The following is a 13,391-nucleotide window of genomic DNA, read 5'->3' as shown; positions in this document are numbered from 1 at the left end:
GCTGTTCTACCTACGGCAACAACATCCTTGGAAACTGATGGGTAGAAACCTTTGACCTATGAAATTCAAAAGAGGGCTACAATTTTCCAAAAACTCAACAAGTTTGCCACCAGGAATTCAGTTACAACTCATGGGATGTTCACGATTTAATTTTCTGTTCAACTTTTACTCTACAGAGGAGAGAAATCTTACCTTACCTAAATCTCTCCTAGAAGCAACAAGTGGTACTGGAGACATGTAAAAAATCTTGTGTAAACTATAATTCTTTTCAAAGTACTGTTGTACAGCATTAAAATTACCCTCAAAAGTGGAAAATAAGATTAAAGTAATCTGCACATACAGTATATAAATAAATATCTGGCTATCATTAGCTGTACAAAATTATATGCAAGATAAAAGCACTTTTTAAATTACAGATATTTATTACAACAAAATATACACTATAAACAAGTGTTTTTTTTTATCAACGCATAATATCTTTACATATTCTGTAACATAACACACAAACGAACCCTGCTTTCTTAATGGTTCACTTCACTTTGACCACACTCAAACTATCTGGTATGCCCTTCCTAGTCATCTAGATCAAATTTTTTCACCTGACCTTTGAACGTATAGATGGACGAAGCCATTTCTTTCTCTTTTTGTTTGGCAAGCCAAGACGGATGAAGCAGTGAACTATGAGAGGCTCCTCTTTGACCAGGGCTAAATTTATCGTCCCTGGATCCCGTTACCGGTGCCAAATTTGGGTTGCGAGATCTTTCACTTTCAAATCTTCCTCTTCTCGCTCCTGGTCGACCCCTCTCGTCTCTTCCTCTCCCCCTGCCTCCCCATGCGAATCTGTCGTGTGAATGGCCCCTGTTGCCTGTTTCAAATCTTTCGCCTGGTCTGCCATTCTCATCTCTTCCTCTTCCTCTCCCTCTCCCTCTTCCTCCTCGTGCAAATCTGTCGCGAGAATGGCCCCTATTGCCGGTTTCAAATCTTTCATCGTCTGAAAACTGCTTAAAGCGATTCCCAGGTCTCGAATTGAATGACATCTGACTCTCTCCATTGCTTTTATTAGCACCGAACCCTTGGTCCATCGGCAATTTACTTCCAACTGGAAGGAAATTAGGGTTGTCTCTGCCAAAGGCACGCCCTCTGCCACCACCAAAACCTCTCCCTCTGCTCCCTTCAAAGCCTCCTCTTCCCCATGACTGACCATCAAAATCCCTTCCCCATCCTCCTCCTCCTCCTCCTCCCCTACCTCTTCCAGACATGCCTCTCCTCCCTCGAGCTACTTTGATGGTTTCCTCCATTCCTTTTCCCCAGATCTTCTTGAAGTTGTTATCAATGTAGTGTTCCCTAGCATCAGAATCACTTTCAACGGCGCCATCGCTATCTCCCGCCTCCCCACCTTCATTATTGTCTTCGTTATTATTCGCCTCACCATCTATTTCATCATCGACACTTTTCATGGATTTCTTCCGTTTTTTCGTGACGGGTCCACGGACGAAGAAGTCTTCGTCTTCCGAGGCAGACGAGGCTTCCCCCTTGTTCGTCTCCAGCAACTCAACAACGCTTTTCTGATCGGTGAGGTTCAAGCGTCTTATCTCAACAGTACCCTTGCTTTTGATGATGCCACCATCTGAAAACTTATCTTTAGTATCTAGAAGAGGATTTGAACTTTTACTGGCTTTTTTACCTTTGCCCTTCACTTTGAATTCATCCCAAATACTAGTTACCTCCTCACCGACATAATTTTCATCAACTACACTGCCTTCGCTGTCAAAATCGACACTCCCTTCGACATCAGACACTTCACTTCCCTCATCATCAGTTACTGTTTGCTTGAGTTTTTTGCCTTTCAGCTTTTTCCCCTGTGCAAATTTGCCACTAAGATTTACAGATTTTGTTTTATTCTCAGATTTTTCTTTCTTTTTAGCAAATAAACTAACTTGACCTCCTTTATCTGTCCTTACTTCACACTTTTTAGACAACAATTCACCACCTTCACTTTCATTTTCAGAAACATCTGCGTCAGATTCTTCGCTGCCCTCTGACCCATCATTACTGGAAGCATCTTCATCAAAATCATCATCATCATCATCTTCATCTTCTTCTTCATCTGAGCTACTTTTACATGCCATGTCTTCTTCGCCCGAGACATCATCTTCATCTGAGCCGTCATCTTCGCCAGCACTGCTCTCTTCTGAGTCGGAGCCTTCTCCGTGATCAGGCTTCTCAATTTCCTCCTTTGTAAAACCACCACCTGTACTCTGTTCCTCCTCTTCCTCTTCACTGCTACTGTTATCTCCAGAAATACCCTCGTCTTCAGATACATTTTCTGGCATCTTCATTTTTCTTTTTATCCCACGTGAGGAATTGTGCAAATTTGCTTCATCCAGCGTAACACTTTCTTTTTCTTCAAGATTACTTTCCATTTCATTATCACCCTTACTCTCCAAACTGCCAGTCCTGTCAGTTTCACTTTCCAAGCTCGTATTTCTGTTCTCGGTAACCTGTTTCTTTGCATTTTTCTTTGAAAGATTTTTATCACCTCTCTTCTGTTTCTTTTTTGGAGTCTGCTCGGTACTTTCTTCAGAGCCATCCTGGCCACGATCCTTTCTCTTACTTTTGCTGCGGCTTTCTGCGTCATCACCTTCTTCCTCTTCCTTGGATTCCTTCATCAAGCTACTGGCTTTGGCCAGAAGTCGGCGGTCCACTTCGAGGTCCGTGAGCTGCTGGAGGACGCAGGTGCTGTGGTGTTCTTTCTCCAAAAAGGTCTCTTTTCTCCCCTGCACGTCGAGCTTCTTCAGCCTTTTCTTTCGGTACTGGAGACCCATCGTCTGGGGAAGATCAAACAAAATTAACGTTCACTTACAGGTACGGAATCAGACAATGCAGTCTCTTAATCGTATCGTGCCAATTCAGCAAAAAACTTAATGATAACAAAAGTCTAGCTGACAGCTAGACAGGAAATTGTTTCGTATTCTTAAGAGTACTTTACGATCAAAACAATCCTAAAACTTTGGTGCCAATGAGGTGTCGGTACAAAGAATTCAAGTACGACTGAAACATCTGTGTATATAAGGGTGTCAGTACAAAGAGTCCACTGCAATTTGGAAATCTGTATAAGAGTGTCAGTAAAAAGGCACTGAGTACGTTTCGAACATCTGCCATCATGATTATAAAATGTTACCTGGGGAGTTCTTATCATAGGGATTATAAAATGTTACCTGGGGAGTTTTTAGCATAGGGAGCCCATGCAGAAAATATTCAATAGCAATAAAGGAATGGGTATATCATCACCTGCATTATCAAGGTTAAGGCTATGACTTAATTTATGCTTTGCTTACAAACTAGTCTGTAACCTCCAAATGCGTGTCATTAATTATGAAAGGACCAGAGCAATTTTAGGGTAACTGATTTATTAAATTTAGGCTACAGCAAGACTGAAGAAAGGAGGCTGGAATGGAGGTAAAGTAACAGGCTAAACAGTGAATGCAGCTGGGGGTCAAACGCATGCTGTACACCCATTTAATAGTGCCTACAGTGCACCATAAGAGGTGCACTGGTGTGCGGCACTTACTGGCAACGGAAGCTTATGGGTAATAAAGAATAATCCTAAATTACATTCACTGAAGATTAGCATGACTGAATTCGTAAAATCGTTTGTAAATTATTGACATCTAAGGCTGTATAATGTCACAATAACAGAATTTGGCAAAGTGCTATGTCAGCTTTACTTGTAGCCAAAGAATCACTCACTTGACAGTGTTCCAATAACGTGTATACTTTATCTGTCAATATGCCTCTACTTAATGTCAGTGCCAGCCAAGTATCCTAAATATAAATCACGACCAGTATTATTACTATTATATTATTCATTTGATGAAACCACAAGGGTCATTGACTTGGAATTCAAGCTTCCAAAGAATATGGTATTCATTAGGAAGAAGTATAGAGGAGGTAAAGGGAATTACAAAAAGCAAAGATCTAACTGTATACAATACTGTACTAACACCAAGACACATGTCCAGGGAGATTGAGGCATCAAATTAGTTGTTCAGTATCAAACCTCATACATTCTCCTCCACAATATATTAAAAAACAAAACACTGGAGAGATGACACACACTATTCTTCTTCCTCCAAGATAACCATCTCAGACATAACCCTTCACAAAGTGAAGAAAAAATGCATTATGTAAAATATGACCTTTATTTGTTGTATGAACACCAAACCTTACGGCCTAATTAACCTCTCCTTGACAGATCATCAACAAATCTTAAAACACACAAAACAATGATGCCTTTTACCCAAAAATATGATTCACTCATGAAATACTGTTAGGTTATATAAACATGTACGTATTGTGAATACCATAAAACATTAAAAAAAAAATTATATAGCTGAAAATAATCAGCCCTGTATTATGTCTTCCAATATTTAGTTGTGGTAATGAATAATGTCGGCTTGTTTTTACTATTCATTATTTTTGCTTGACACTACTTTTCACACTGGTATCTACTGGATATTTTCTCTTATGTTTAATAAAGAGTACAATAATATTGAAATAAAGGTTTTATGTCCCCCAAGTGTATTATTCTTAACGGAGCACATTACAGGAGATTCCCTTTATTTTATCTTCATTCACATATTTTCTTTCTTCCATTTGACTTTCCACCCTCTCTGACAATTGTTTTTTCATAGTGCAACTGAGAGGTTTTCCTCCTGTTACACCTTTCAAAAACTGTCAGCGTTTCACTGAATGTCAAGGTTTGGGTTTCAGCATTCATATTCAATCATTCATTTGCACAAAGGTTCCATCTTCTCTCTTACCAAACCTAGTTTAAGGCTTTTGTTACAGAACATGCCAACAACAAAACAACCTTAGTATTAACAGGGCAAATAATTTTGTCAAATTCAGACTTCTCAACACTGACTCATAAAAAATGCAAACAGACAAAAAGTAGGACTATACCTTTAATAACTGCGGAACTTTTTGTTCCCAGTCAGGATACTGGCTCCGGAATTTCTCTATTTCTGGAGCAACAGTTTTGTAGGTTGCAACGCGGCACAGAGCTCGTTCTTCTAGAGTAGAGTTGGCCTGTAATGATAAAAATATCAAGAATAACAGAACACTATACATTGTAATGTAAGCAATAAAACTGGTTTTATAAACGTGACATACTACAGTTGCTGCACGTACTAGTTTTGATGGAACAGAGACAAAAAAAAAACAATAATCAATCATTTACAAGCTCAATAACATATAACGTAAAAAGATACACATCTCAATATCAAAACTAAATGACAAAAAATATTAAGCTTTAGAAAATTAATATTTTTATGGTGTGAAGTTATACTTAGAAGACACACTAAGCATTGCCCAAAAGGATGAGACCCCATATTTGATTGACATTAGGGACACTGCACAACCACTACACTGAACCCTTGACTGTACCATAAGTCTTTTAGGATGCAGTTCCTAGTCTCTTAACCTTTCAACCATTATTTTTTTGTTTGCATATATTCAACACTTTTACTTATATATCTAACTTAGCACAACCATGACTCATTTAGAAACAGAAAATGAGAGAGAGCATCATTACGAGAACAAGACTGCTTCTAAGAATAAGAGACAAATCATTTACTAATCAGCAACAGTCCAAAATCATCACCAAAATTTAAACAAAGAACAGATTAATAGTTGACCAGACAATCTCTGGATGCACTGAACTGGCCTCAGCAGAATGGCTGGACCTAACAGGCTAGAAAATATACCTCACTAGCATTCCCATTATTCTTTGCGCCAGGCACGACACTGGCTCCACCAAAGTGCTAGAAAAAAGTTAAGTGTATCTTAGTTTAACCAGACCACTGAGCTGATTAACAGCTCTCCTAGGGCTGGCCCGAAGGATTAGATTTATTTTACGTGGCTAAGGACCAAATGGTTGCCTAGCAACAGGAGCTACAGCTTGTTGTGGGATCTGAACCACATTATGACGAAAAATGAATTTCAATTGCCAGAAATAAATTTCTCTAATTCTTCATTAGTCGGTAGGAGAGTCGAATGCTGGGCCAACAGCGTGCCAGGTGACAGCTCTATCCACCCCTCCAACGAAGAACTCACCAAAGTGCTAGAACATTTGGGAGGGTGGGTGAGCGAGGAACGTCAAATAACAACCGCTGGGAATCTGGCCTACATTAACAAATACAACAGATCTGCTTTACTGAAATGGATTGGAATATAATATTTAGGCCTACAGCCAAGGAATGGGACCTGTGAGGTCAATCAGCGCTGAAAGGGATATTGAGAGTAAAAAGGTTTTAAAGGGAGGAAAACCTCGAGAGGGTAGAAAGTAAATGGAAGAAAGAAAATATGAACAGATGTACAGTAAAAGGAATGAGAAGGGTTGCAGCTAGGAGTTAAAGGGACATTCCAAAGAACTCTAAGTAATGCATACAGTGCACTGCATGAGGTGCAATGACAACGCTAACCACCACCCCACAGAGTACATGTACAATATTAAATATTATGTAGCAAAGCTTCATACGATGGAGAGAGAGAGAGAATCTGTTACCCCTATAAGTGACCAGATCTTTTTGGTATGTAATTATCCACCTCCCCATTTTGAACCAAAGACATAACTCTGTGTCTGAATTTAGATGCATGGAGGTTATATATTACAAAGGATTTTTACGATACTCCAATTTCCTAATGATGCTATGGACTTACAGCCATGTCAAGACTACTTTCATCATTGAGTAAAAAAAGCCACAGTAATGTAAATGAGAGACTGTATTTTTCAAACATACAAAAATGGTTAAAAAAAGGCAAGCTTTCAACTGGTGTGCAAACAGTCGAAAGCTCCCCCTTTTTTTTAACTGTTTTTGTATTTTTGAAAAATACAGTCTCTCATTTACATTACTGTGGCTTTTTACTCACTATTTCCGGTCACAATATAGTGACACACCATAGACTTACATCATTGCTGACCTCCAGTATTGTCTTCTTGTTGAGTAGAGCATATTTGATCACGTCATCGTCGTAAAATTTCTGCAAAATGAAAACGGCGATGAAATTCCTTTTTCCACTTAAAAATTTCAAGAGCCTTAGGCATGCAAACTACATCTTTACAAATGTGCAAATCTGAAGTCTTGCCAAAACTTTACAATGTAAATATCAATCGCATTCAGATGTATATTTTACATTGATATTATTAAAGTATATCATTAAGTAGTTATTCTATAAAACCTGCCCTGCTAAATATCACTATTACTGAGCTCTTATACAGTACATGATCGAAATCAATAAAAAAACGAGTAAAAAATGCACCGAAGAAAAGTTTTCTGTACAGTCGCTATAGTGTATAATCAAGGCCACCGAAAATAGATCTATCTTTCGGTGGTCTTGGTATAATACTGTATGAGTCGCGACCCATGAAACTTTAACCACAGCCTATCCTATATTGTTGCCAGAAGCATGATTATGCCTAACTTTAACCTTAAATCAAACACTACTGAGGCTACATGACTGCAATTAGGTATGTGTGATGATTGAAGGGTGGATGATCAGCATACCAATTGGCAGCCCTCTAGCCTCAGTAGTTTTTAAGATCTGAGGGCAGACAGAAAACGTGCAGACAGAAAAAGTGCGGACAGAATAAAGTGCAGGCGGACAAACAAAGCCAGCACAACTTTTCCAGAAAACTAAGAAGGGTATTTCTTACATTCTTTTCTCCAGATTAGCTAGATTCTAACACAATAAATTACAATTACCATAATTTACATCTGTCCTGAAGTTTTTTTATACTGGGCTAATGATCTGTTACAGGTATTGATAAAACATTCAACGAAATTCAGCATATATTTTTACCCTTAATATCCTGATCTCTTCTATCAATTTATCTGCTTTCCTGCAGTTCTTGTCCTTCTTCAGGTCACTGTCCGCTTTTGCTTTGCGAAGTTCTCGTGACCGCTTGACCAGCTTGTTGGCAATGTGGGCTTTCCCCTTCCGCACTGCATTGCGATTCTTCACAATCTGGAAGCAGAAGACAGTTAAAGGCACTCGAACTAAACTTTCTTTACTTAAAACCTAACCTACATTACAGACACCACCCTACTTACAAACAAGTTACGTTCCAGATGGCCGTTTGTACTGTATGTCAAATTTTTCCTAAGTTCGTTTTTTATCCTAAAACACAACTCACTGTACATACAGTAATTTATTCTGTAGAACAGGCACGCAGAACAAAATCTGAACTTGCTCGTGGCAAAGGGGAGCACTCAGAACACAATTTTAATTTGTGATCTATGAACCTGATTTTTCATGGTTGGAGGAAAGGGAAGCACTATGGGAACCATGGGTCTTTTTTTGGAGGGGGAACAAAAAAAATACAGTAAGTAAAAAACATTTATACTGTACAGTGACCTTACTTTCCTCACCTAACTCAGGACTATGGGTCCACTTCTGTTACATATGAGGGGGATTGTAATGAGTTAAACAAGTATTTACAACACAAATGAATACAAAAATTTGTCAGAATCGCATCAAAACCTATCAGACAAACAATATTTCACAAATTTGAGAAGGAAGTGTTGTTGAAAATCAAAACAGATTAGCGTCGTCAAAAACAAAAACAAAAAAACTCATTTTATGTCACTGCATAAGCTACCTGGTTTCTTAAATTTGTGGGAAAAGACGGGCACAAGTTATAACACACGAATAAAAAAATAACTACATATCAACATTAGAAAGAAATTTCCTGAAGCGACGCAAGTGGCAACACTGCACACACACAATAGGGTTAATGAAGTGCAAAAGAAAAAGATTCATAAAAACATGATACGAGATCGTGCGTTGCAACAAATGGTTCGGACGTGAAGAGCGATAACTGAACAGGGCATCAAAACGTACTCAGAACACGAGTGATTTTAAAATACAAACCAACAAACATCTCTGCTAGGCTAGACTATTATTCACAGAAATCTACATAAAACGATGCTCTCGTCATATCCAAAAAGAGTTCAGTTTTCTAAAGCACCCTTACTGTACATGGTCAGGTAAAAATGCAGAAGTTGCTCATGTTAGGCCTGTTTCCCCAGATCACACCCTGCTGAAAATCAGATCAAAGGCATATTGCAACAGGGATGCATCCTAACCTAACCTAACCTTCCTTTATCCCAACTATCCTAGAGCATCATACCCAGACACCTCCCATGGGGGTAGGGGGTTGTTCGCTTTGGCCACACTCCTCCCTAAGGTCACATTATGTATACCAGAACACACACGCAACTATTCTGATGTGTACCCTATCAGCTTACCTAATAAATTCAAAATATTCTGGGGATTCAATCATTCTACTGTGACTCAATATTTTCCTATTTTCATCAATATAAACGCCAATTGTCCTGTCTCACAGCTCTTCAAATACATATCGGTCATGACTTCGAACTGGTGGATGAACGGATCGAGGGTTTTTCAAAACGGATCATGGGTTTTTCAAACTGAACCAAGCACATGCACCTACCAGACCATGTCCTAAGCCGTTTTATTAACCAAAATGAATGCATTAATGATAGCCTAGGCAAATGAAATATAGTCGTACACCTGGCAATTTCAATTTACATAAAAAACATGGATACCCTAGAATATTTGAAAATATCTTGGCTATGTCATTGCTTTCGATTATGCTAGTCAGATAGCTTGCGTAACCGAAGTGAAAGACCAGACCTAAAAATCATGTGGTTCAAATGAATTCACGCAAGTTTGCTAAAGATCAGTCCGCAGATGGCGTCCATTCAACTCGGTTAGCAAGAAGACCGTCTAAAATGATCAATCCTCAAGCTGAGGATAGAGAAATACAAAATTTAGGCCAAAGGCTAAGTGCTGGGACCTACGAGGTCATTCAGCACTTCAAGCTGAGGATAAAATGGAAGATTACTACCACGGCCCTCTAGTTCGGCAACTACCAGTTCATGTGCAAAACGGACACTGTGTTTAGTACCAGCCCCTTAGGGATAAATGCATAAACATACACAAAAGACTGTAAATGTGATATATACAAACAAATGGCATAAAAATAAACAAAAACATCAGCAAATGGCGGTAAATGTTACAGTCGCCGACTGGCAGGAATGAGGACAGCGCAAGAGGTGGTAAACACTAAGGTCGCCGACTGGTGGGAACGAGGCCGCGGTAGTGGTCTTCTATTACATTAGATAATTCTAAATGTCTCGGATAAGCTCGCAGACCAACCAGTCGCTGTGTTCTATAGCATAGGCCTCGGCTATAAAACCTGTCGGTAAACCCGATATATTCGAAACAGAAAAAAATCTTTGTAAATCCTTAGTATGCCTACTCACTGTAAAACTGAAGACTACTACCGCAGTCTGGTTCCCGTCAGTCGTCGACGGTAAAGTTTACCGCCTTTTAACTTACATTTTTGTTAATATTTGTGCCTTTTGTTTGTATTTCCGATATTTAGTCTTTCATTGATCTTTTTACGTTCATCCCCCACAAGGGGACAGTACTGAACAAGGGGCCCAATTTTCGCTAACCCGATAACCTAGGCTAATTACCGAACCAAATGAATGCAGTAGTAGTCTTCAGTTATACCCTGCAATTTAACCTAACCTAGCCTATTTCATATAGGCATAAGCTAGGCTATTTTCGATAGCCTAGGCCTACCCTAGGCCACACCAAGCGCCTTTGAAAGAGCAGAAATGATGACACAGGGTAGACCCAGGCTATCGTTGGCATTTGTACGTAACGCAGTTAGAAATCCTGGCAAATTTAGGGTCTTTCCAAAAGATGACATAGATCTAGACCTAGGTCTAGCCTAGGCCTATGGAAGGAGTCTAGGACTAGGCCTACAGCTTTTCGTAACATTTCTAAGCCTGAATAATCAACAAAACAAACAAAAGAAATAAGAAAAAGCTACAATTATCAATTTTCTTTCAATCTTCCCCCAGAAATCGTCTACGATTGGCCATCCAATAGGCCTATAGGGTACGGCAAATCCTAGGCCTATAATAACCTAGCGACCTTAGGCTAAGCTTTCAAGCTTAGATATCCTGGTAAAAAAATATGGAAATATTAATGTAATTAATTACGGCGGCCTAAAATACGGTTATAATTACGAGTTAACTGTAATTAAATACGTCTAGGCTACAATGGCACCCGGTTAAACCCTAAGCTTATAATAACCTGGCGCCCTTAGACCAAGCTTTAAAGCTTAGTTACTCTCGTCAAGGCATAAATATAGATAAGATTAACGTAATTAATTACGGTGGCATAAAATACGGTTATAATTACGAGTTAATTATAATTAAATACGTCTATACCTAAGCACGAGGCACCCATCTCCACAGACCGACCCACCAAAGACCCTCTGTTTTAAGACAAAAAACCGCCATTATTCAAGACAAAACCTCAATCATTTAATGATTTTCTTATCTCTGCTTCCGTCGTGACCTCGCAACAAGAAGACAAGGTCAAGGTAAGGGGTCTACTCACGAAATTATTCAAAATTAACTTGTCGAGGGCTGACTTTTCAGACATTGTTTTGGTTTGTCACGCTGCCACAGATGTGAGATAAGATGTAGAAAGCGTAATTTTATTCACAGATTTTCATTAAATTCTGTTATAAAATTCATGGTTTCGATAAAATCTTTAATAAAATCCCTTATTTTAAGTAGCATTTATATGTAAATGTTTATTTATACATTTTTTTTATAATAATTCTGCATAAATCAAGATTATTTGGTGAAATTAATGCGTGTTGTCTATTTTTCTGTTATAAAATTCATGGTTTCGATAAAATCTTCAATAAAATCGCTTATTTTAAGTAGCATTTATATGTAAAGGTTTATTTATACATTGTTTTTATAATAATTCTGTATAAATCACGGTCATTTGGTGAAATTAATGCGTGTTGTCTATTTTTCTGTTATAAAATTCATGGTTTCCATAAAATCTTTAATAAAAAAATCCCTTATTTTAAGTAGCATTGATATGTAAAGGTTTATTTATACATTGTTTTTATAATAATTCTGTATAAATCACGGTTATTTGGTGAAAGTAATGGGTATTGTCTACTTTGCCCCCCCAAAGTTCACGAATTTTCAATAAAATCTTTAATAAAATCCCTTATTTTAAGTATGATTTGTGTGTAAAGGCTTATTTTATACCTTATATTTTATAGTGATGCTGTATAAAACATGGCTATAAGGTGAAATTGATGGGTATTGTCTATTTTGGCCACAAAGTTCACTAATTTTCAAACAAATTCTTTTATAAAATCCCTTATTTTAAGTAGTATTTATATGTAAAGGTTTATTTATGCCTTATATTTTATAATAATGCTGTATAAAACATGATTATAAGAGAAATTAATGGATATTGTATATTCTGTGCCCCAAAGTTCACTAATTTTCAATAAAATCTTTAAATAAAATCCCTTATTTTAAGTATGGTTTGTGTGTAAAGGCTTATTTGTAACTTAAATTTTATAATAATGTTGTTTAAAACATGGTTATAAGGTGATATTAATGGGTATTGTCTATTTTGTCTGTTATAAAATTCGTGGTTTCAATAAAATATTTTATAAAATCCCTTATTTTAAGTATGATTTACGTTTAGAGCCTTATTTATGCTTTATATTTTATAAAATTGGTGTAGAAAACAGGTTATGAGTTGATATTTTGTAGTATTGTCCATTTTGCGATATCATGTTGTAGATTAGACGAAAGAGTTCACTAATTTCCAATAAAAATTTTATAAAAGCGTTCATTCTAAGTATAACTTTTGTATTAAGGCTTATTTATAACTTATATTCTATAAAAAAATTATAGAAAACATGATTATAAATTGCAATGGATGAGTATCGTCCAATCTGCGCCATCTCTGAGACGAAAAAATAACAAGATCTTTGGGCGAATTTGAAAGCTTTCAAACGAAATGTTTTATAAAATACCTTATGTCAGGCGTAATTCAAGTATAAATTATTATCATGAACTTATATTTTACAATAATGTTGTGGAAAATATGGCTAATAAGTTGAAATAAATGGGTATGGTCTATTTTGCACCATCTGGAAAACTCCAGAAATAAGTTGATCTATATATTGCATATCTATGAATTTTAGCCCCTCGACGTAAAGATTGCCTCTGCAACGGCTTCTAAACTTCGTCATTCTTTTGCTAGTTTTTTTTTATTTAAAAACTGACAATATCTTTTAAATACCGACTTTTTATCGAGGTATCTTCCTCTTACCGATATTCGTTTATTCAGTAACTCCCCATTCACTTTACGATCCTGGAATTACAAAATCAGAGAGAATTACATTGTCCGGTGGATTACATAAATCCGACGATTAAAAAGTAATTAAAGAAGTGACGCAT

The 13,391-nt window shown here is 37.3% G+C and overlaps 1 protein-coding gene across 2 annotated transcripts; it reads right to left on the bottom strand.

Annotated features, from left to right (window-relative positions):
- Positions 1 to 402: 402 nt before the first annotated feature.
- On the bottom strand, positions 403 to 11,592 carry LOC136830141 (uncharacterized). 2 transcript variants are annotated; one of them, XM_067089341.1, is made up of 5 exons: positions 11,506 to 11,592; positions 7,864 to 8,028; positions 6,973 to 7,044; positions 4,966 to 5,091; positions 403 to 2,828 (listed from the first exon to the last, which is right to left on the bottom strand). In XM_067089341.1, the coding sequence occupies exons 1-5, from the start codon at positions 11,548 to 11,550 to the stop codon at positions 573 to 575; spliced, it is 2,664 nt and encodes an 887-aa protein (XP_066945442.1). In that variant the 5' UTR covers positions 11,551 to 11,592; the 3' UTR covers positions 403 to 572. The 2 variants fall into 2 exon arrangements, with proteins under 2 accessions (XP_066945442.1, XP_066945443.1); XM_067089342.1 differs by having other exon boundaries at positions 11,334 to 11,526.
- Positions 11,593 to 13,391: the final 1,799 nt, after the last annotated feature.

This window comes from Macrobrachium rosenbergii, chromosome 46 (assembly GCF_040412425.1).
Source record: "Macrobrachium rosenbergii isolate ZJJX-2024 chromosome 46, ASM4041242v1, whole genome shotgun sequence".
Classification (NCBI taxonomy): domain Eukaryota; kingdom Metazoa; phylum Arthropoda; class Malacostraca; order Decapoda; family Palaemonidae; genus Macrobrachium; species Macrobrachium rosenbergii.
The sequence above is the reverse complement of the archived record's forward strand: the minus strand, read 5'-3'. Positions and strand labels throughout refer to the sequence as shown.

Excerpts from the sequence above, each read along its gene's own strand:
- LOC136830141 (XM_067089341.1), bottom strand. The coding sequence starts at position 11,550 with ATGTCTGAAAAGTCAGCCCTCGACAAGTTAATTTTGAATAATTTC. Across the intron at positions 8,029-11,505 it reads AGTTAATTTTGAATAATTTC|ATTGTGAAGAATCGCAATGC; the intron begins GTGAGTAGACCC and ends TTCTGCTTCCAG. Across the intron at positions 7,045-7,863 it reads AAGAGATCAGGATATTAAGG|AAATTTTACGACGATGACGT; the intron begins GTAAAAATATAT and ends TTCATTTTGCAG.